The sequence below is a fragment of the Arabidopsis thaliana genome, chromosome 3, assembly GCF_000001735.4.
Source record: "Arabidopsis thaliana chromosome 3, partial sequence".
Classification (NCBI taxonomy): domain Eukaryota; kingdom Viridiplantae; phylum Streptophyta; class Magnoliopsida; order Brassicales; family Brassicaceae; genus Arabidopsis; species Arabidopsis thaliana.
In genome coordinates, this window is record NC_003074.8 from 6,295,448 (window position 1) to 6,318,123 (window position 22,676).

General features: G+C 38.6%; 5 protein-coding genes, 2 long non-coding RNA genes and 1 other non-coding gene across 13 annotated transcripts; 5 read left to right on the top strand and 3 right to left on the bottom strand.

The window, feature by feature from the left end:
• Window positions 1-204: 204 nt before the first annotated feature.
• AT3G03665 lies at window positions 205-522 on the top strand. The gene has a single exon (NR_141019.1). It is a non-coding gene; the product is annotated as an other RNA (long non-coding RNA).
• A 707-nt stretch (window positions 523-1,229) lies between these two features.
• Window positions 1,230-5,226, top strand: AT3G18350 (heat-inducible transcription repressor (DUF639)). Of its 3 annotated transcripts, none has more exons than NM_001338335.1 (10): window positions 1,230-1,767; window positions 2,046-2,261; window positions 2,508-2,742; window positions 2,821-2,990; window positions 3,077-3,216; window positions 3,287-3,464; window positions 3,577-3,914; window positions 4,060-4,304; window positions 4,385-4,741; window positions 4,823-5,226. In NM_001338335.1, the coding sequence occupies exons 2-10, from the start codon at window positions 2,077-2,079 to the stop codon at window positions 5,051-5,053; spliced, it is 2,079 nt and encodes a 692-aa protein (NP_001325778.1). In that variant the 5' UTR covers window positions 1,230-1,767; window positions 2,046-2,076; the 3' UTR covers window positions 5,054-5,226. The 3 variants fall into 3 exon arrangements, with proteins under 3 accessions (NP_001325778.1, NP_001325777.1, NP_566606.1); NM_001338336.1 differs by having other exon boundaries at window positions 1,288-1,761; NM_112720.2 differs by having other exon boundaries at window positions 1,403-1,694.
• On the bottom strand, window positions 5,173-6,365 carry AT3G18360 (VQ motif-containing protein). The gene has a single exon (NM_112721.2). The coding sequence runs from the start codon at window positions 6,235-6,237 to the stop codon at window positions 5,380-5,382; it is 858 nt and encodes a 285-aa protein (NP_188465.1). The 5' UTR covers window positions 6,238-6,365; the 3' UTR covers window positions 5,173-5,379.
• Window positions 6,366-6,664: 299 nt separating this feature from the next.
• On the top strand, window positions 6,665-9,010 carry AT3G18362. 2 transcript variants are annotated; one of them, NR_141596.1, is made up of 7 exons: window positions 6,665-7,117; window positions 7,236-7,357; window positions 7,461-7,529; window positions 7,624-7,729; window positions 7,802-8,101; window positions 8,230-8,477; window positions 8,706-9,010. It is a non-coding gene; the product is annotated as an other RNA (non-coding RNA). The 2 variants fall into 2 exon arrangements; NR_141595.1 differs by lacking the exon at window positions 8,706-9,010 and having other exon boundaries at window positions 7,802-7,873; window positions 7,975-8,101.
• Window positions 9,011-9,962: 952 nt separating this feature from the next.
• Window positions 9,963-10,231, bottom strand: AT3G03675. Its single transcript, NR_141020.1, has one exon. It is a non-coding gene; the product is annotated as an other RNA (long non-coding RNA).
• Window positions 9,997-15,237, top strand: ATSYTF (C2 domain-containing protein). Its single transcript, NM_112722.3, has 13 exons — window positions 9,997-11,109; window positions 11,565-11,639; window positions 11,733-11,840; window positions 11,952-11,984; window positions 12,080-12,169; window positions 12,254-12,379; window positions 12,460-12,603; window positions 12,692-13,102; window positions 13,182-13,316; window positions 13,420-13,638; window positions 13,729-13,989; window positions 14,069-14,197; window positions 14,288-15,237. Exons 1-13 carry the CDS (start codon window positions 10,915-10,917, stop codon window positions 14,807-14,809), a joined length of 2,448 nt encoding a protein of 815 aa, NP_566607.1. The 5' UTR covers window positions 9,997-10,914; the 3' UTR covers window positions 14,810-15,237.
• Window positions 15,238-15,264: 27 nt separating this feature from the next.
• SHH2 (DNA-BINDING TRANSCRIPTION FACTOR 2) lies at window positions 15,265-17,959 on the bottom strand. 3 transcript variants are annotated; one of them, NM_112723.3, is made up of 9 exons: window positions 17,681-17,883; window positions 17,243-17,328; window positions 17,101-17,146; window positions 16,800-17,001; window positions 16,559-16,634; window positions 16,391-16,442; window positions 16,164-16,307; window positions 15,960-16,079; window positions 15,265-15,821 (listed from the first exon to the last, which is right to left on the bottom strand). In NM_112723.3, the coding sequence occupies exons 1-9, from the start codon at window positions 17,732-17,734 to the stop codon at window positions 15,555-15,557; spliced, it is 1,047 nt and encodes a 348-aa protein (NP_188467.2). In that variant the 5' UTR covers window positions 17,735-17,883; the 3' UTR covers window positions 15,265-15,554. The 3 variants fall into 3 exon arrangements, with proteins under 3 accessions (NP_188467.2, NP_974333.1, NP_001189923.1); NM_202604.3 differs by having other exon boundaries at window positions 15,272-15,824; window positions 17,681-17,959; NM_001202994.1 differs by having other exon boundaries at window positions 15,289-15,824; window positions 16,809-17,001; window positions 17,681-17,872.
• Window positions 17,960-18,023: 64 nt separating this feature from the next.
• EMB1865 (CRS1 / YhbY (CRM) domain-containing protein) lies at window positions 18,024-22,615 on the top strand. The gene is made up of 8 exons (NM_112724.4): window positions 18,024-19,045; window positions 19,450-19,918; window positions 20,008-20,138; window positions 20,624-20,968; window positions 21,093-21,249; window positions 21,385-21,677; window positions 21,774-21,833; window positions 21,967-22,615. The coding sequence occupies exons 1-8, from the start codon at window positions 18,125-18,127 to the stop codon at window positions 22,135-22,137; spliced, it is 2,547 nt and encodes an 848-aa protein (NP_188468.1). The 5' UTR covers window positions 18,024-18,124; the 3' UTR covers window positions 22,138-22,615.
• The last annotated feature ends 61 nt before the right edge of the window (window positions 22,616-22,676 follow it).

Here is a 22,676-nt window from a genome sequence, read left to right on the forward strand (position 1 = left end):
TATACACAATGTCGCAGAGAATCATTCTCAAGAGCAAGCCAAAGCTAGACACAATGTTACAGAAGCTATGCTTAAATGATTGGGCATTGATGTCAATGCTGTGGCCATTGATGAGGTTAAACAGATATCAACTTGGGTTATATGGTTTGAAGAAGTTGGTGTCTCGCTCGAGATCACCATTACTCGAAAAGCTGGTATCTATCTCTGCTTTTACCACCATTATCTCTGTACGTTTTCTCCATCTCTTCTCTTGGAGCATACAAAGGTCTAAATGTGTCTGTTGGATGAGCTTTTTTTTTTTGACATTCTTAGATCAATTAGTAAATAAAGTTCTTGCCTGGATGGGATTTACTAGCAATTTTATCTGAAAAAAATTGTAAATCTGCATGTGGTTAACTGTGCACCACCATCCTTTAATAGGTGAATTCTCCAGTGTTGATGGAATGTGAGGGAGAAGATGAAAAGCAACTCTCGAGTGTATGACTATATGAAATTTTTATGCCCTCTATTTATGCCCTCTATTTTTTTGGTATAATCACAAATAATAATAATATAAAAGATATACGTACTAAAACTTTATAGAACATTTAAAAAAAAATTATAAGCATTTTGTAAGAAAAAAATGAGCAAAAAGAAAAAACAAAATTATATTCTTTAAATATTTATTTAGATTTTTTCTGCAAAACTATTCATCAAATCTAGTTTTTCAAGTATAGTTGTCTTAATGGATAGGAAAGTCAACTCATTTATTTGATTAATCAAAACAAAGTTTTTTATTTTGTAATCAAAGTCTTAGAGTTTAAGGTTGTATTTGTCTTAAATCTTAAATTTTACTAAACTAAATTCATTAACAAAACATTTTATTAATTTAAAGAGGTTAAAAACATAGTAAATGAGAAGCTTGACAAATATAAATATAAAGAAAATGCCTATAATTATTTTTCAGAAAACATCCTCTTCTACTATAATGCCTTAAGTATGGCTTCATTTAATTGCGTAGAACGCCGGATCTGCTAATAGGTTTTAAGCGCTCAAAACTACAAAGATCAGTCCGAAGGCATAAACTATACACAAGATTCCCAGAGTTCAGTTCGCTAAAACTTGGTCGATAGAGAAAACAACACTAATTAATGAATACGGACTAATTTGAAACATGGAATCATCATGATTGATACCAAAAAAAAAAATCAACTTGATGTGTTTTATCGTAATGTTGTTGGAAGAAAATCACACCTGATAAGCACAGGTACTTATCTGGATTCATTATTATTCCTACAAGACACGTGTAGAGATAAGATTAAATGAGATGGTCATTTGATCTAATCTGAACCGTCAAAGTCTGCTGACGTGTTAAAAACACGTTTTACCGTGTCTTAACGAAACCAGCGAAGCCGAGAACGAATCAGAGATTTTTACCGATATCCGTCGCTCTCTCCTCCTCCGTCGTCGTGCTTCGCTTCTCTTGCGTGTCATCTTTTTCGACAAACCCAAAATCAAGGCAGAATCTGATAATCGAAAGGACCCAGTAGAAAACTTCGCGAGGAATCAAGGGTTAGAAGCCCTAACTTGATCGCTAATTCGAGAATGAAGCATTTGGATTGAGGGCAAAAATCGACGTTTTTAAAAAGTCTGAACTGAGGTGGATTCGTTGAGATCATCTGATCAAATGCTCTTCGTGGAAGTAAACATTTGAGGTGATTTGGAGTTATTGTTTTGGAATGTTTTCGACTTTGTCAGCTTCTACGATGCTCTAGATTTGAGGTGGAGGTGATTGATTAGTAGTCTCTGTGTTTTGTTCAAAGTTTTCGGATTAGACTTTTGTGGTTGATCAATGAAGCAGTAGAGATCGCATAGGCAAACCCCTAGTCCATGTATAAATGTATGCATTTTAAAAAATTAGGAATCGTTTTGTGATCTGTGTCAAACCTACCCGCCAACTACCTTTAGCTGAATTGCAAATTCAGTTTTGCATTGAAGTCAGTTCTTTTAATCTCATATAATGTGGGTCAATCTAGTTTCTTGAATGATTCTGCTGATTGTTTCAGGCAAACCAGGTCGGTAACAAGGTAAGGGGGTATGTCGAGCAAAACCCGGAATATGCTTGAAGGTTTGGTTAGAGATACTTCTTTTAAATGGTTGCTCGGGAAACAAAGTTCTTTCGATGAAGAAATCGAGGAAATGGGAAGATCTCCATCAGCTGGGACTAATTGGATACCTGAGCTTTCTCCTATTGCCAATGTGGTTGTCCGCAGGTGTTCAAAGTAAGTAAGCATTTTGCAGTATGAGTTTTACAGGGCATATAAGGGGTTGTCTTGTATGAAAAAGTGTGTATTGTGATGCGCTATAGTAAGAGGTTTCCAAAGCAAGTAGCTCTAACTAGAAAGGGGTTTACAGAAAGTTTGATTTTTAATTAAAGAAAACTACAATGAGGGTGTGTTTAGACATACTTAGACTAAATGAGTTTATTGTTCTGTCTTTATATTTATTTGGCTATGCTATTGATGCAGAATACTCGGTGTTTCTGCAAACGAGCTACGAGATAGTTTCAAACAAGAGGCATTTGAATCTCTCAAGCAGCCTTCTCTATTTCCAAGGAACTTTCTAGAGTACTGTTGTTTCAGAGCACTTTCACTGTCTGTTGGAGTAACAGGTCATCTAGCCGATAAAAAGTTTCGGCGCTTAACATTTGACATGATGGTTGTCTGGGAAGTCCCAGCTGTTGCTAGCCAGGCTTTACTCAGTGTAAGGCTCCTTTTTCTCATTTCGCCTGCAAACCTTATAAGAACCTTTTCTTGATCATCTTTTTTTGCTTTGAAATAGGTAGAAGAAGATGCAACAGTGAGTTTAGAAGCCTTCTCACGGATCGCACCAGCAGTTCCAATAATAGCTGATGTGATTATATGTGATAATCTGTTTCAAATGCTTACTTCATCAACGGGTGGTCGGCTTCAGTTCTCTGTTTATGACAAGTATTTACATGGCCTGGAGAGGTAAAACTTTCTATCCTTATTCCTTGCTGAACTACTTTGTCTTGAATCACTTTGCAGACATTTTAAAATGTCTATTTTATTTATAGAGCAATAAAGAAGATGAGGACTCAGTCCGAATCATCTTTGCTTTCTGGTGTTCGATCAAAAAGAGAAAAGATTCTGGAAATAGACGGGACAGTTACTACCCAACCAGTTCTTGAACATGTCGGAATATCAACGTGGCCAGGTATTGTTTGTATTTTCTCAATAGTCACGGTTTTGGAATGTGTACTCACTGTTGCCACAATACTATTCAGGTCGCTTAATCCTGACAGACCATTCCCTATATTTTGAGGCCTTAAAGGTCGTGTCTTATGACACACCAAAGCGATATCACCTATCTGAAGATCTAAAGCAAATAATTAAACCTGAGTTAACTGGTCCTTGGGGCACTCGGCTTTTCGACAAGGCCGTTTCTTACCAGTCTATATCTCTGTAAGGCCGTGTCTTTTTGCATTTAATCGATTGTAAATTTGTAATCTCTTGTACATGCTCTTTTTGTTTTGTGCATGGTCAGTTAACAGCTTTTAATGGCTATCTGTTGTAGATCAGAACCAGTGGTAATGGAATTCCCAGAGCTTAAAGGCCACACACGCCGTGATTACTGGCTCACTATTATACAAGAGGTATTATATGTTCATAGATACATAAACAAGTACAAGATCACCGGTTTGGCAAGAGACGAAGCACTTTCAAAGGCTGTCCTTGGCGTTATGCGTGTCCAAGCTCTTCAAGAACTCAATTTGACAAACGCAATGCGGTACGAAAATCTTCTCCCGTTCAATCTCTGCGATCAGCTTCCCGGTGGAGATCTGATTCTTGAGACGCTTGCAGAGATGTCTACCTCAAGAGAGCTCCATCGATCAAATAAATCCAAAGATACAGGTAACACTCCTTATTCAAAATAACTTATACCTAATGGTATTTTCTTTATCTTGACCAAGAGTGTGAAAATTTAAAGCGTGTGCGTTATTATATGAATATAAAAGATGAAATTTCCGAGGAAGTTAATGTGTAATTTATTTACCAGGGACATTACATTCCTCAGCTTCTGATATGGTTTCGCAGCTGGGTTCTGTGTTTGGAGGGTCAAGTCCTAGGAGCAGGAGGGAGACGAGTAGTCTTGTGGTAGGTGAAGTAGTGGTTGGAGATGTGAATCCATTAGAGAGAGCAGTGAAGGAGTCGCGCAAGAAATACGAGAAAGTAGTTCTAGCGCAAGAGACGATTAATGGGGTGAAAATGGGTGGCATTGACACCAACTTAGCCGTGATGAAGGTAAAGAAAAGGAAAGTTTGACAGGAAGATTTGTAACTGCGTTGTCTGAAACATTGAATTGCTTCTCTTTTCTTTGGCAGGAACTGATGCTTCCAATAATGGAAACCTGGAACTTAATTCTATCTGTGGTGTATTGGGATGATCCTACAAAGTCTAGTGTTTTCTGTCTCTTGACCACTTTCATAATTTGGAGGGGATGGCTTGTTTATGTCTTTGCTCTTGCGTCTCTCTTCTCTGCCATCTTCATGGTTCTCACAAGATGTTTCAGCAGAGAAAAGCTCATGATCGAGCTGAAAGTAACTGCTCCTCCTCCAATGAACACAATGGAACAGCTTTTGGCAGTCCAGAACGGGATCTCGGAGCTCGAACAGAACATTCAAGACGCAAACATCGTTCTTCTCAAGTTCCGAGCTTTATTATTCTCGCTTTTCCCTCAGGTCAGCCTTCCCTCTTATATTTAACACAAACTGCTTCTCCTAAAGCTGTGTCTAACCACAGTTTTGAAACCGCTATTTCAGGCGAGCCAGAAGTTTGCGATTGCGATTGTGGTCGCAGCGACGATGATGGCCTTTGTTCCGGGACGCTACTTGCTTTCGGTTGTATTTGTTGAGCTTTTCACAAGATACTCGCCACCAAGGAGAGCTAGCACGGAACGGTTAATAAGGCGGTTGAGAGAGTGGTGGTTTAGTATACCAGCGGCTCCAGTGGTCCTTCTACATGACAAGAACAATAAGAAGAAGAAGAACTAATTGGAGAGCGTCTATAGTTGCCACAGACGTACATATATACTTATAATCTATACATTTATGTATGTATGTATGTATGCAGTTTGTGTATGTATTAAGCTTAATTTCGGGAGCCAACTCTTGAATTCAATAAAATTTTACAAAAATAATGAATTTTTGAAATAAAAAAGATGATCACAGAAAAATTGTTTCGAGTATATAAAGTAATTAACTAAAGGAAAAATAACTATTAACTAATTTCAAAAATTATTAGTCCCTTTGAAGACCTCCTCCAATGAAGAAAAAACAAATTATTTTTCCAAAACCGGAAATAATTTACGCCGGATAACTTAAAAATCGCGAAACTCCGTCAAGCCATCGAAGCCAGAAGATGAAGAAGAAGAGAAAGAGCTTCTCATATTAGGCGCGAAGAAAAGCGGATCATCAAAATTCGCAAACGGTTGATTACCGCATAAGAAATTATCAGCTGGATTCGCCGGCGGGAAAATCGGAAATGTCGGTAAATAAGCACCGTAGTTTATCCCCGCAGCGTCGTACATAGACGGTGGCGGCGGAGGTGGAGGAGGATGAGGCGGTGGCTGTGGAGGAATAGCCACCGCTGAATACGGAAGAGAAGAATTAACCTGTCCATGTTCTCCGATGTTCTCCTCAGTTGTTATCACCGACGACGATTCACTATCTTCACTTATCATCGTGTTATTAAAAAATATCCCCTTTCCGTTTCCGGCACCGGAGTAGTTTCTAAGGTAATTATTACCGCCGCCGCAGCGATTGCGGTTGTTTTTTCTGTCGACGGTTGGTTCAGAGACGGTTCGGTTGATTGATTTTACCACCCCGGGATCGGTCATTGCGTTACCACCGCCGAGATCTTCGTCGGAGTGGGTCATTCCGGTGAGTTTTTGAACAAGAGCCATGAAATCTTTAGGATTAGTGTGTATGATTCTTGGAGTGTGTGTGTAAATGATCACCGGGTGACGAGGCTTAGCCGCGGAGGAGAAAGAAGACGGAGACGGTGGTTTTTTAATAACGTGAGAGTCTTTGTTGACTTTTAAAGTTGGCGGTGACGGTGAAGGTGAGGGAGTGTATAAGATTCCGGAGTTGTTTTCATTGGGTTCTCTCTTTGGATGGTGATGGTGATGGTGAGGGTGGTGGTGGTACGGATGGTTGTCCTTGTACGTTGAGCTCATTTCATGTGTAATAAAAAAAAGGGATTGTGACGTTTTTGAATTAAATGAATAAATGAATCATACATAAGTATAACCAAAAGTAAGTTTTCATTGAAAGTAAAACAGAATGACAAAATTGAGATCCATTTTGAAGATAGGGAGGAGAGGAGTGTTGCCTTTTATAAGCTTCAGTCTGTTACAGTGAGCCACGTGTAATCTGGTGAGTGTTCCAAGTAAGCACTTATTAGTGCCACGTAAGTATATCATGTGAATTAGTTTATGAGGCTGATAAGCAGTTAAGAGATTATCGCCACTAGGATTGCTAAAATCCAGGTTTAAACTTCTAGAGGTAAATCATTTCCTTGAGATAATTATGGATTATCACATACTAATTTCCATTTTTTGCTGTTTAGTTCTGTTATATCTGTAACTGTAATCGCGAAGAATTACATGGATTTTGCCGATTGAAACATTTGAATCGCAGTAATCTAGAAGTCTGAACCAATTAAACCGTACCACCATCAATACATTTTGAAATTTACAATGGTTTCTTCTTCTTCTTTCATTCCCCTTTATGGATCAACCCGACCGGATTCACTTCTTTCAATGAGTTTCTCTGATTTCGTTTGTTATTTCACTTGCATCATCCTTGATTAGCTTTATGTATATCGGATTAGGAGTTATAGAAGAAATGGTCATATAATTAATCATTCTTTTGCAGTACTTGGAGTTATCAGATTTTTGATTAATAGTTTTGTGGCATATGGTTCTCACTTCATTGGTGAATCGATGGATGTGCTTTATTTGTAGGATTACAATGAAATCGTCTGTTGCATTTAGGCCTTCACATAATTGATGCAACTTAAGACATGTACATTAGTACATAGTCAGATCACTTCAGGTAATGACTATTCTTTTGTTCAAAGCGTTATATATGTGTATTGCTTATTATGGTTAGGATTAGTACTTGAATCGAGAGTATCTTAAAATAAGTCTCTCTGTTTCTTCATGAGTGGCAGGAGGTCTTCATCTAGAGAGACCATTGAAAGAGTGGCTCCTAGAGCTTTGGCCAAGAAATTTTTAGAGCATATTTAGGAACTGAAGTGTGCAAGTTTTCTGATTGCACCTGAATTGTTTCAATGTACTCGAAACTCTTTACATATCCTTCACATTTTGGTGCATTCTCTTAGCGTTTGTCGTTTTTTGATAAATTTGCATTTGCAACAACCTTGCTTGTGTGCCAGATAGAAATTAATATCGTCAGGTGTCCTGATCTCGAGTTTGCTGAAAAGGTGATAGCCGCATTTGTTGATGTAAGAACAAAGGGGAACTTTGTTGGTGGTGTGTTATTACCTTCATTGTTCGGACTTTTGCTTGCTTATTGATTAATAATAAACTTATATGCAGGGGCTTTGGTACACCTGTTTTCAATAAACTCGAAGACTGAACTGGCAAAAGCATGTATGTCGTTGCCTGCAAACAAAAGGCTCTGAGTTTGGAAGTGGCTTTGCAGGTAGAGAGATCTATTTCACTTGTTTCAACTAATTTAATGCCCTCTTGGTGACAAAGTAAAGTTGTATGACAGATAATGAGCACAACAGAAAATTCTTTCAAAGACACTGTTGTTCTGGTGGAATACATAGAGAAATCTCAAATGGTGAGATAACAGACATGAGAATTGCCTCAAGCCAACATCTACAATAGGAGTAAGTTGTTGTTTGATCACATCTGAGATAAATGAAAACCCTCTTTATGCAGTTTGCTCTTGAGGAAACTGGTGACAATTGGGAAGGAAAATGCATAGCAGAGAAACAAACTGAGCGTCTTGAACTCAAATTATCAAATGCGGAAGCTAATCAGATTGATGAGAAAAAGAAAAAAAAAGGTGGTATATTGAGTTCAATCACTTGATCTACTATATTCTACCTGTGGTTTTTGGCTTGATGAGTACTATACCAGTCTACCTCTTACTAGCTAGGCATTATTTTTCAATCTTTTGTGTGTTTCACACAGGTAGAATATAAGACAGAATTCCTGTAGATGTCTATTTGGTAGACTCTGCATCGAGAAAGAGACGTTATGGCTGGTGATTCTGAAAGGGAACTTGTCTTTGAAGAAGACAGGAACTAAAGAATCATTCTAGTATCATTCCCTGCTGCTACTGTATGGATCTCTTTTTTATATACATTTATTTGCACAGCTTTAAGCTAAACAACAATCAAAGAGTGAACATAATATGTGTTTAGCATAGCTGTGGTTATAAGTAAATTGTAGAGCTTGTTTAGTCGCTTCTTTATGCTTGAAGTTTTAGACATAACACTTGTTCTCTAGACATATACTGTACCAGACATGTTTTGATCATAAAACTTAAAAAGAAAACCGTGTTTAAACGGGCGGCCTAACGTGGCACTGAATGTAATGTAAGATTGTGCTGAATGTATTTATGACAATTCAAGAGTACATGATGTTTTCTTGTTTAAATTTTACAGGCCAGGCGGCCTATATATATATATATATATATCCCATCGGAGAAAACCCTAACTGGAAAAGGAAACTTGTAGAAAAGGTAAACTGCAAGCAAGATTTATGTTTCACAAATGAGATTGTATTTGTTGCTGTAAGAACAAAGGGAACTCCGTTGTTGGGAATGCTCCTCGTGTATAGTCCCACTTTACCATTGAATAATTTGATCACATTTCCAAGCTTTTGGATCAGCCACATCTAAGGCTTCACCTTCACAAATAGCTAAGATCAAACAAATTGTAATCCCCTGAATTTGGAATGTAAGTGTTTCTTTACATGTAGTTTTGAAAATTATATAGATATTTTTTATGAGGAAAACACTTGCTTTTGTGTGGTCACAAAGGATTGTTTGTACCACTTATATTTAAATCAGTAAGGCCAAGTTATATGTAATGTATGTCTCCTCGATCAATAACACCTCCAAATTGACATTTTTTCTTTCTTTCTTAAGGTCTTTTTAAAACAAGGCCATAAATCATGATGATTCGTACTATTTGGTGTTTGGTATTGGACAGATTAAAAAAAACTAGAATCGACATTTAATAAATGCATTCAGCGTGATGGTTTGGAAAATTAGAAAGGGATTTGATGTGAAGCTCACTGGTTTTGACGGAAGGACCTCCTCATTAAATAAAACGAACAAGACGTCCATAATTATAGGGCGGTGCAAAATGACTCTTCTTTACCTGTTATCCAATTCGTATTCATTCAATAACTGATTTTTTTTTGTTTGGTAAGAAACATTCAATAAATGTCTGAAGTTATTTATGGATTTTGATCATTTTGAGTCCGATAACGAATACTATCATACTAGATGACGTCAATAGAAAAACGAATATGAATACATATATTATATAACAAAAACAAAAACCAACAATTCCAATGAAACCTAATCCTTCAAACCAAGTTTTCGTTTTTTTAAATTACGTCTTGGATATGAAGTATCTGGATTTTAGAATTTAATTTTCTCAACCTCTTTTTTTTTTTTGATCAGCATATCTCAACCATTTAATTAATTTCAGAAATTTGGATACAAATATTTGAAAATTTTGGGAAATTGACATATGCACCATTTAAAGGGTTCGGATACGAATAATTAATTATTTGATCTAACTACGCAAGTAAAATTGAGCAACATTTAATTTCAATCTGAAAAAGCTAGAGGATATTCATTCAATTAGGTCTCATACTCTCATCTTTGAATAATAAGCTCACTACTATACTATATAAGTAAGGTAAGGAAACATATTTAGAAAATTCGTTATCATATATGGAATAATCAGAAGAAGAACCTAAATTAAAAAAAAAATTACAAGAAGAAAAAGAGAAATCATTGACGAAGAAGACTGTAACCAGGATAAAAACAAATGTGCCGATCAGATCTCCAATCATCACGCGTCTGTTAATAATCTGAATAGTCAACGCTAAAAGATGTCTTGAGTCTGTCTGACCAGTGAAGTAAACTACTACTACTTGTCAATAAGAGGCGGCAAGCACATCGGACGGTCCTTGTTTTCCCTGTTAATTATAAACGGTCACCATCTCTTTAGACATAATATATACTACTAGTAGTGGAGTGTTTTTGTTAATTAAAGTGATTAAACACCAATTCTAGGTGTTAACCAAAAGATAAAACGATACAGTAAATATATTCTTGTGAATTCTATAGTATCATAATATTATTCCTTTTTTATTTCACTTTTGATAACTATAAAATCTTTGGCAAACTAAAATATCATTAGATTATTCCTTTTTAAATAGCTAAGGTATAATTTCTGATTTAGCTTTGCTATCACAATGTTCAATTTGTCTAAAGATCCGTTACCTCTCTATGCGAGAGAAGCTGTGAGAGAGTTTCCGACAAGTAACTAGGAGATCGTAATTCTTGTCTGAAAAACAACTTTTTTTATTCGAAACTTCTCTCACAGATTTTTCTCAGTTTTTCCAGAAATTTTGTTCTTCTTCGTCCACTCACCGTGGATCTCTCTAGTTTGTTGAAGAAATCAAATTGTGGAATAAATAAAAAAACAGAGAAATAAATACTGCAAGGAAAGTTTCTTACTTCGTCACTTTGACCCAGAAAGCTTTCAGATTTTCCCGGAAAAGAAATCTGCTGGAGAAATTTCATTGACTGACTTATGGATTTGTGAAGAAGCTTGAAGGCGAATCGAAGAGATGGGTCGGAGAATAAAGAGGAAAGGTCTGATAAACACGGAAGCTGCAAGAGAATTTATCAATCATCTAGTTGCTGAGAGGCATTCGCTGTTGTTGCTGGTTCCTTTGGTCTTAGCTTTCTGGGCAATTGAAAGATGGGTCTTTGCTTTCTCCAATTGGGTTCCTCTCGTTGTCGCCGTCTGGGCTTCTCTTCAGGTTAGTTCTTTTGTCAAAATAACTTCTTTAGTTTTTTATTCCATTGATTTCTGATATTCAAAGTCCTATTGTGCCTTTGATAATTGATTGGTTCTTGCTAAACTACTTGTTAATTTTGTCTGGATCCGTTTAATCTGATACTTTAGAATCCTCCGATAAAGTTTGGAAGCTTTATCCTTTTTGTGTGTGGACCTAACATTTATATACAGAAACAGTTTGATCTTTCCACTCATGGGGATAGTTATGGTAAATTGCTTTTCATGAAAGAGTTACAATCTTAGGTAATTGATATTTAAGAGTCATATGTTGGGGTGTTTTGTTATGTTAACTTGATAAGTTTTCAAGAGCCTTGATAAATGTGTTCCTATGCACAAATCTGAACATAAAGTTGAGAGATATATAAGTTGAAGTCTTGCTGTGTTTTTTTGACTATGTTCATTTGTTTTTATTTGTAGTATGGAAGTTACCAAAGGGCACTACTTGCAGAAGATCTAACCAAGAAGTGGAGGCAAACCGTTTTCAATGCGTCGGTGAGAATTTATGTTACCTTTTGTTTTGGTTTCGTTTAACTTTTGTTGTATCGCTCGACGTTATAAGAATACCGCGTTGTTTCTTTTCTCCAGACGATAACTCCATTGGAACATTGTCAATGGCTGAACAAGTTACTGTCTGAAATTTGGCTAAACTATATGAACAAGAAACTCTCTCTTAGGTTTTCTTCTATGGTGGAGGTGAGTCAGATTCATTCTTAGTCATGCTCTTTCTACCTAACACATTTCGTGATCCTTGGGTCTTAAAAGGCAATGAACCATTAACTTTTGATCGTTTTATCTAACTCGCAGAAACGATTGAGGCAACGAAGATCAAGATTAATCGTAAGCACTAAGCAATCTCTCCCTTTTACATGAGACCTCTTTTTAAAGACATTGGACATAGTGATGCTAATTTGTATTGTATTGGTTTTCGATAGGAAAATATACAATTGTTGGAGTTTTCTCTTGGCTCATGCCCTCCTTTGCTAGGACTACATGGAACTTGTTGGTCAAAATCAGGGGAACAGGTTTAGTTACTATGACTTTTAAACTTCAAATATTTTCAGAAGGTTGGATTTTGATGTTTGACATTTTGTTTTCCTTTTCTTTAGAAAATCATGCGATTGGATTTCAACTGGGACACAACGGATCTAAGTATTTTGTTGCAAGCCAAGTTATCCATGCCGTTTAATCGAACAGCACGAATCGTTGTCAACAGTCTCTGCATCAAGGGAGATGTAAGCAAAAATTTTGTTTTCCTAAAAGATAAATGAGTTCTCTACATAGGATTTCGTTTATTTACTGAATCATCTTGCAGATTCTGATCAGACCGATTCTTGAAGGAAGAGCATTGCTTTATTCCTTTGTATCGAATCCTGAAGTTAGAATCGGAGTTGCTTTCGGTGGTGGCGGTGGCCAATCTCTCCCCGCTACAGAGCTTCCTGGTGTCTCCTCTTGGCTGGTTCGTTTCCATTTCATTTCTCCCAAACTTTACCGCCAAAAATACTTACAGTTACGAAGGGCAAAACCGTAATTCTCTCCCGTTTCAGGTAAAGATTCTAACGGAAACTTTGAACAAGAAGATGGTAGAGCCACGCCGGGGATGTTTCTCGTTACCCGCAACAGATCTTCACAAAACAGCCATCGGGGGAATTATCTACGTAACCGTTGTATCTGGTAACAATCTTAACCGCAGAATTCTTCGGGGAAGCCCCTCGAAAAGTTCTGAGATCGGAGAAGGTAGCAGCGGAAATAGCAGCAGCAAACCTGTTCAAACATTTGTGGAGGTCGAACTCGAGCAACTTTCTCGACGAACCGAGATGAAGTCAGGACCGAATCCAGCTTATCAGTCGACATTTAACATGATCTTACACGACAATACAGGGACACTCAAGTTTAACCTCTATGAAAATAATCCTGGGAGTGTCAGATATGACAGTCTCGCTAGCTGTGAAGTTAAGGTAAATTAATGAATAATAAAGCAGTTAACTAGTTGCTGTAACTGGCTGTTACATGTTCTTCATCTTTTTCTCTGTACAGATGAAATATGTAGGTGATGATTCAACGATGTTTTGGGCCGTTGGATCTGATAACGGTGTGATTGCAAAACACGCTGAGTTCTGTGGTCAAGAAATCGAGATGGTTGTTCCGTTTGAAGGAGTTAGCTCCGGAGAGGTAGATAATACAGTTTCTTGTAATGTATTACTCTCCAAATTTCTTACTCTTTTATGATTTTGAGTTTTTGACCACTTTTATGTGTGTGTTTTTGGTCTTTTAGTTGACTGTCCGGCTACTTCTAAAAGAATGGCACTTCTCTGATGGCTCACATAGCTTGAATAGCGTTAATTCGAGTTCATTACACTCCCTCGACAGCTCGTCTGCCCTCCTCTCGAAAACCGGCCGGAAAATTATCGTGACGGTTTTGGCTGGAAAGAACCTTGTTTCTAAAGATAAGTCCGGAAAATGTGATGCCTCTGTCAAGTTACAGTACGGAAAAGTAAGTACTCTCTTCATGATTTTGCTTCAAAATGGCTATTGCACGATCTTAAAATCTTAAGAGGTTGGCATGTGCTTGAATGGTTTGTAGATTATACAAAAGACGAAGATAGTGAACGCAGCAGAGTGTGTGTGGAACCAGAAATTTGAGTTCGAAGAGTTAGCCGGAGAAGAATATTTAAAGGTGAAATGCTATAGAGAAGAGATGCTTGGCACGGACAACATCGGTACAGCTACATTGAGTCTTCAAGGAATCAATAACAGCGAAATGCATATATGGGTTCCGCTTGAAGATGTTAATTCTGGAGAAATAGAGCTTTTGATCGAAGCTTTGGATCCCGAGTACAGCGAAGTAAGTGTTTTGAGGAAAACAAACATCACTCTGTTTCTTTGTTTTTCCTCATTGATGTTTTTTTCTGGCTTGATCGCAGGCGGATTCTAGTAAAGGCTTGATTGAATTGGTTCTCGTTGAAGCGCGGGATCTTGTGGCCGCGGATATTAGAGGAACCAGTGATCCTTATGTTAGGGTTCAATATGGAGAGAAGAAACAGAGGACAAAGGTATTATAGAAACTGTTTTGGACCAAAAAGACTTCATAAAGAAAACAAAACTTACAGATGGCTTTTTTCTCGTGTGATTGTTGTTTTCAGGTGATTTATAAGACGTTGCAACCAAAATGGAACCAGACAATGGAGTTTCCAGATGATGGGAGCTCCTTGGAGCTACATGTGAAAGACTATAACACTCTGCTTCCGACTTCAAGCATCGGTAACTGCGTTGTGGAGTACCAAGGGTTAAAGCCAAATGAGACTGCCGATAAGTGGATAATTCTCCAAGGAGTGAAACACGGGGAGGTCCATGTCAGAGTCACGAGGAAAGTCACGGAGATTCAGAGACGCGCCAGCGCAGGTCCTGGCACACCGTTTAACAAAGCTCTGTTACTGTCCAACCAGATGAAGCAGGTGATGATAAAGTTTCAGAATTTGATTGACGATGGAGATCTTGAAGGTCTTGCTGAAGCTTTAGAAGAGCTGGAAAGTTTGGAGGACGAACAAGAACAGTATTTGCTCCAGCTTCAGACAGAGCAATCGCTGCTTATCAACAAGATCAAAGACCTTGGTAAGGAGATTCTTAACTCATCCCCAGCTCAAGCCCCGTCTCGAGATTCTTAACTCGTCCCCAGTTCAAGCCCCGTCTCATTCCCCATCTCGATCAGGCTCGGGTTCGGGGACAGGATCCTCCTATAACCGGAGATTACCCGCACCAATGTAGTCACTTGTTTTTCCCGATCAAACAATCATCTATGATGTATATAGATAGATATGTAGGGGCATTGGATAAAATGTTCAGAGAGAGTTGAGCCCTTGTTACAAAGTTAGATACATATGATATGTAACATATCAAATCTGTAAGTTTCTTATTATTCCCTTTGTTATTCTGTAACAATAAAAACTGTTGTAATTGTTTGTAAAACTGTTGTTCTGTGTCTAGGCTGATCAGTCATTTACAGAAGCAAAATAGTTCTTTTGACCTCAAGTGTTATCTAGTCTCCTCAGCACAGTGAGATATTTTTCAGATTAATAATTGGTTAATTTCTCATCCCCACAAATGTTGTAAAGCTAAATGACTCGAGGTAAGATTCCTAACTTGTAAACTTAAGCCTTGAAAAGAATAAATCCACATGATTCGAGCATGTTTGTTCAAAAGAGTAAAAAACCGGTGACCATCAACAGATGATGAATAAACCGGACTAAACCATAAATATTCCATCATACATGAAGGATCAAGTAACATGGCATGATACAGCTTTAGATGACTAATTCATTGTGTGAGAGTACAATGCATATGATCCCAAGTTAACCTCTACTAGTAACTGTGAAAAATGGCTGTTACAAACGGGGATAGAAATTACATGGCCTAGGCTGAACCAGCGGGAACAGTAGCTGCATTGGAGCTAGGCTGAACCAAAGTGGCTGGAGTGGCACTCAGGCTCGGATCTTTTGACTCGGGTGCAACAATGGGAACTGTAGCTCCGGGTAGTGACAGAGGGGTTTTTGCAGCCGCATCTAGAGCGGGTATCTGATGCTGATTTGAGTTAGCCAAATCGTTTACGGCGTTGTGAAGTTGTTGTAGCCTGTAATCTGTCTCGGGCCGCCGACAAATCTTCCTCAAGGGAACGATTTCCTGCTGGGATAACGGAAAAGAAATCCAAAATAGGTGAGTGAGGAGGGTTTTGCTTTATGGTCTAAACCATGAAATGGAGCTGACGGGTAAATAAAACCGCAAGGGATAGAGAGAGAGAGAGAGAGATGATCGTCCAACCTCGGACTGGTCGTGGCTGTAACGCACCAAGAACCTACAACGACAACCTCTGACATCATGTCTTCTTCTCTGTGCGTCAAGAACAATGGCGTCAAAGTAAAGAGCTTGATCTTTTCCTTCCTGAAGATGTTATAACATAGTTCTAGTCAGGGATAAACTAACATGACACCTATCACTAAATGCTTAGAGAGCGAAGTTCTAAACCTGGAAACAAAGGACGAGATCTCCAGCAAGAACTGCAACACATTCTGATGCTTCACATGGGAGAGACCGTTGTCTTACATGCTTTTTGACATTTATCCATTCATCTTCTTCAACTTCGAAACCCGCAAATCGAACCTGCACTTCCTGAAATACCCAACAGAAAGATTGTTGTTAGCAAAACAAAAAAGGGGAACAAATAAGTCAACAAGAGGTTGGTTAGGAATTACCGGATCACCAATCTCCAAGTTTCTATGAGCTAGGAAAGCTTGCACATCATACCTGTAAGTAAGCAAGAGAGTTACATATCAGAGAAAACCAGTGGAATGTAATGATATTGTTACAAAGTATCATAAGTCAGCAAAAAAAATACTGAAGATTGAATGCAAGGGAATCACCATGCACCATCCCTGGCAGATTTGGCTTCAAATTCCAAGTAAGAGTTGTCTGAACCACTCCTCATGACACCGGGAACTATGAGGAAAAGCAGTAAACAGTTACGAAAATGGCATCTGTGCAATATCAGCCATACTGATCTAGACTTATGGAGAAAAAACTAAAACTGAAAAAACCAATGAAACCTATTCCAATAAATAACCTTCTCAACCTATTTTACTGAGAGTAGAATAAATAAAGCACCTAAACTACCAGAAGGGGCAGGCGTCATGCCGGGTAAATTTCCAGTCATATGAGTGGTTTTAGGAACTGATAATGGTTGAATCACACTTCTCATCTGATTTGGTAAATCCATACGCGGCATGGAAGATACATTTAGCTTCCCAGGAGCTTTGTTTCCCCTTGCTCGTAAAGCATATCGCCTATTTTGAAACCAGTTCCAGATCTGTGATGCATTAAAACAACATTCCCATTAACTTTTAAAAGCAAACCCAACAGACTCTGTCTGATAAAACTTAAGAATCAAGAAGGAAAAAGCCAGTACTTGCTTGAACTGCACAACAACTTTCCCCTTCCGCTCAGGTGATTCACTGAGACAACAGATAACAAAAAGTAACCACATTTTAGATGATAAAGACACAAAATCACTTTCAGGCCAAGGAATTGAGCAACAACAAGTAAAATACCTAAACTTATCAGCAAGAGCTTCAAGAATATGTCGACCTGGCATTGCTGTATTATGCTGTAGCAAAATTGCTTCCATCTCCGTTACCTTCATAACAATTGAAGATTAGCTATAACAAACAAGATAAAACCTCTTCAAAAGAAGTCACAAAACCATAGAACAACAGATAGATAGAAAAACTTATGTATTATCAAATCTAAACTCTTAAACATTACTTAATAAAGTAAAGCCAATGGATTTCAGAACATACATCGAATTGTCTTCAAGTTTCTACTAGCTAATTACAAAAATTCAATTGGACTTCAGGATCTAAACCCTATCATGAACCCAAAAAGAAGACCTAAATCCTAAGGAACAAAACCGACACAAAAATCAGATTTTTCAGCTCTGGGAGCTCAAAATCCGTGAAAGCAACACATTACAAAGAATCGAGATAAACCTCAGGCAGGATAAATCGAAACGCCGGACCGCCATTACTGGGAGGTCGACCCATGGTATCTTCTTCGTCTCACCGAAGAAAAAACAAAAATTGGCGGCAGAAAGTGAAATCAATCGGAGCTTCTCTCACTTAATATTCGAATTCACGGTGAATCTCTCTAGTACGGCCGGTGACCCAACGACAACGAAACCGGTTTTACTCAGACCCGACTCCGTCGCTTATATAACTTTTCACCTGTGTAATTTTTTTAAACTTAACATGTAGTAATGGGCTTTTAAAACCCATTAAAGGCCCATTTTCCTAAAACCGATACAAAAATCTTATCCGTATGGTCGAGTAAATCCAGCTTATCCGCCTGAAACTTATTTCTCAGTATCCAAAACGATGGCGAAGAAGACACTTCGCTGAAGCTTTTTTTTCCAAAAAAATTTCTTAGTGTCGTCAATGGCTTTGGCTCCACTTAATTTTACGGAAATGCCACTGAGAAGCTCTCTTCCTCTGACCTCTAGCTCTCGCTATTGTTCCTCTCCTTCGCTTCACGCATTGCTCTTCTATTCGTTGGGTGTGAAACCCTCGCGTCAACAAATTGTTCGGCCATTCTCTTCGCTGCGTACAAGCGAGCGTAGCAACAACAGGAGCAATAACAATCGTCGATTAGATCAACGTAATCATAAACCTACTCCTCCTTGGATAGATAAGTGGCCTCCGTCATCCTCCGGAGCTGGCGGTGATCATGCCGGGAAGAAAGGTGGTGAAAACAACGGCGGAGATAGAATTCGGTCTGCGGAGGAGGAAGCGGAAGCGAAACTTCGGTATTTGGAGAAGGATAAAGGACAAAACGCGATTGAGAGGATTGTTCTTCGGCTACGGAATTTAGGATTAGGTTCGGATGATGAGGACGATGTGGAAGATGACGAGGGAGGTGGAATTAACGGCGGAGATGTGAAGCCGGTGACTGGAGAAGAGAGATTGGGGGATTTGTTGAAGAGAGAGTGGGTGAGACCTGATATGATGCTTGCTGAGGGAGAAGAGAGTGAGGAAGAGGATGAGGTATTATTGCCATGGGAGAAAAATGAGGAAGAGCAGGCGGCGGAGAGAGTAGTAGGAGAAGGAGGAGTGGCGGTGATGCAGAAGAGGAGAGCTAGAGCTCCATCACTGGCGGAGCTCACCGTTGAGGATTCTGAGTTACGGCGGTTAAGGAGGGATGGAATGTATCTGAGGGTTAGGATCAATATACCAAAAGCTGGGCTAACGCAGGCAGTGATGGAGAAGATTTATGATACTTGGAGGAAAGAAGAGCTTGTGAGGCTAAAGTTCCACGAAGTGCTTGCTCGTGACATGAAGACGGCCCATGAGATTGTTGAGGTTCGTTAGTTCTCTTGAATACTTCATTGATTAGAACAGTAGGTTAGCGAAATTTGAGGTGCGAGATTATTCCAAGAGAGAGCGGTTTTCATTATCTATTGGGGATAAGCTTTGCGGAAGTGACATGATCTTTATAGGATAGTAAGAGACTCTGAAGTACCTAAGCTCTGAAATAGAATGGTTATAAAGCTTTTATAATAACAGTAGGAAATTTGTGAAAAACGTTAGATCTTTCTTGGGAACGATTATATAGTTGTGAATAAGGTGAATTTGAGGTGTTGATTAACTAGAGTGGATGGAGCTGAGCATGCTGTTAGAATTCTTTGAGTAACAAGACTGTGCAGGAGATGCATGTCTTAACTTTAGGTTTAAAAAAAAACTGATTGAATTACTCTAATGGGCAGCGTCGAACTGGTGGAATGGTGATATGGAGGGCCGGAAGTGTAATGGTGGTTTATCGTGGACTTGACTATAAAGGACCTCCTGTGATCTCTAATCAAATGGCCGGTCCTAAAGAGACTCTTTTTGTCCCAGATGTATCTTCTGCTGGCGATGAAGCAACAAATGCCAAAGATAACCAAAGTGCACCTTTGGTAATCAAAGATCCGATCATCAAGAACCCTATTCGCAAAGAGAATATGACAGAAGAAGAAGTTGAATTTAACAGTCTATTAGACAGCTTAGGTCCACGTTTTCAAGAGTGGTGGGGTACTGGGGTACTACCTGTGGACGCTGACTTACTACCTCCTACAATTCCTGGTTATAAAACACCTTTCAGGCTTCTTCCTACTGGGATGAGATCAAATTTGACCAATGCCGAAATGACAAATCTCAGGAAGATTGGTAAAACTCTCCCATGCCATTTTGCTCTTGGTAAGCTGCTTTCTGATCCTAGATGATTTTTTCCCGATGGCTCTTATATTTTGTGTGCCGATGTTTAGGCTTGAATCTGCACTTTACAGGTAGGAACAGAAATCACCAAGGATTGGCAGCTGCAATACTCCAGATCTGGGAGAAAAGTCTAATTGCAAAGATCGCTGTGAAGCGAGGTATCCAGAATACAAATAACAAACTAATGGCGGATGAAGTGAAGGTCTCTCTTATCTTTTTTTCTCTAAAGTTCACTGTTAGGGAAAAGTAATTTCTAAGACAGCCCACAAATTGATGGTGCATAGCAGAAAAGTTTCTGTCATTTCCTGAGTTCTATATTATGGATGATGTTTAGGAAAATGTACATATTTAAATCTAATGATTCATGTTGGGATTTCTAGAAGTTAGGGAGACCTTACAGCTGGTGGTTATATCGAGATCTAGAAATTTCAAGAAGGGTTTTGTTTACCTGCTCTCATAATGTCATCTCTATTCTATACTGGGTAGGCATTGAGCGTTGGTGTTAATATCCAAACTAAATGAAGTAAGGAAACTATAAGAAACATAGGGCCCTTGCATTTGAACCATAGTATGACCTTTATTATCTCTGGCAAGCTCTTGAGGATCTGAGTGGCCATCGCTTATATAACAGAAATATTTTCACATAGGAAGGCTAAGTTCTTTTATTTATCTGTCTTGTTGCTATAGACATTGACAGGGGGTGTCTTGCTGCTCAGAAATAAGTATTACATTGTAATATATCGTGGGAAGGACTTCCTTCCTTCAAGTGTGGCAGCTACTTTAGCAGAAAGACAAGAATTAACGAAAGAGATTCAAGATGTCGAAGAGAGGGTAAGAAATCGTGAGATTGAGGCTGTTCAGCCTGTTGGTGACAAAGTACCAGCAGAAGCTGGCACTCTGGCCGAGTTTTATGAGGCTCAAGCCCGATGGGGGAAGGAAATAACTCCAGACCATCGTGAAAAGATGATTGAAGAAGCTTCAAGGGTTGCAAATGCTAGAGTTGTTAAACGAATACAACACAAACTAAACCTTGTAAGTAGACCTTTTTGTTTTTAGTTTGTTAATTTGCAACTTGAAGGTTACTGTGAGATGTCTGGTGGCAACTGTCTTAGTACGTCGTTATGAGTATTATAACTTCTCCCTTGGGTTGTAACAGGCCCAATCGAAGTTTCAAAGAGCAGAGAAACTGTTGTCCAAAATAGAAGCCTCTATGATTCCAAATGGACCTGATTATGATCAAGAGGTCATCTCCGAGGAAGAAAGAGCTATGTTCCGGAAAGTGGGACTGAAAATGAAGGCATACTTACCCATAGGTGCGTCCTGGTCTCTTAAGCATTGTGGCTGTTTCCTGTATGGCTGTCTACAGTGATTGATAGGTTGTGATAGAACGTAACAGATGTCTTCTTATCATATGAATAAACTGTTCTTTGATGTTGACCACCCTACAGGTATCCGTGGTGTATTTGATGGAGTCATTGAGAACATGCATCTGCATTGGAAACACAGAGAATTGGTGAAGCTTATATCAAAACAGAAGAACCAAGCATTTGTTGAGGAGACAGCCCGGTTACTAGAATACGAGAGTGGTGGAGTTCTTGTGGCAATAGAAAAGGTTCCTAAAGGATTTGCGCTTATTTATTACCGTGGGAAGAATTACAGGAGACCCATTAGCTTGAGACCAAGGAATCTTCTGACAAAAGCAAAAGCATTGAAACGTTCCATTGCAATGCAACGCCACGAGGTTCGAAATTCCTGAAGTATTCTACACAAATCACATTTATATTCACATGATGATCACAGGGTTCTTTTATGACACTTCTTTTGAGAATAATTGCAGGCACTTAGTCAGCATATTTCTGAACTGGAGAGAACAATAGAGCAAATGCAAAGCCAACTCGTAAGTTGTCTTTTCCTCAACTGGGGATGCTAATAGTCCAAGAAAATTAATCTTTTTGACACTGTTAAGCTCTATTTGCTTTTGTAAAGCATGCGTATTTTGCTGTGACTCACTACCTGGTGGTTTTTTGCAGACTTCGAAAAACCCGTCATACAGTGAATCAGAATGGGAGAACGATGAGGATGATGATGATGATGAAGAAGAAGAGAAAGATGATGTGGAGGATAATGAGAGTGATTGGGATGAAACTGATGGCGAATCTGCAATTTCTAGTATCGAAGAAGCTGATATGTCATCGCGCTAAGCTGATAAAGTTTTTAACACAGAGATTGTCCTATCTCAGGAGGTTGAAGCTGACAATGATGTCAGAGGAATGGTTCTGGTTCTGGTTCTGTCTATCCAGTGGTGGTAAAAGAAAAGCAAGTGATGATTCATCATCAACGTGGGTAAGGTTTAAGTTTCCTGTCGCAGAGATTACAGAATCTACGAGCTCAGAAAGCAGAACCTATCTGTATTTCAGGGGAGAAAAAAATAAGCATCTATAGTTTATATACATTGTAAGTTTTGCCAATGTATCATTATTAAAAAATATATATATATCAATTAACATTCAACAAATTGTAAATTAGTTCTACTACCTTTGCTTAAGTTCTGGCAGCAATTGTGATCTGAAATTCTGAACAACTAGTAAATTCTGGTGAACATTAGTTTACCAATGCATATTACTTTGTTCGGTCTAGCGATTACATGATCCTACGATTATTCGCATTTAAAAGATTGGCTAAAATCCAAAATATGAAGTTGTGATGCAGTGACATGAAAAACACGAGTGTGAAGTTGGCA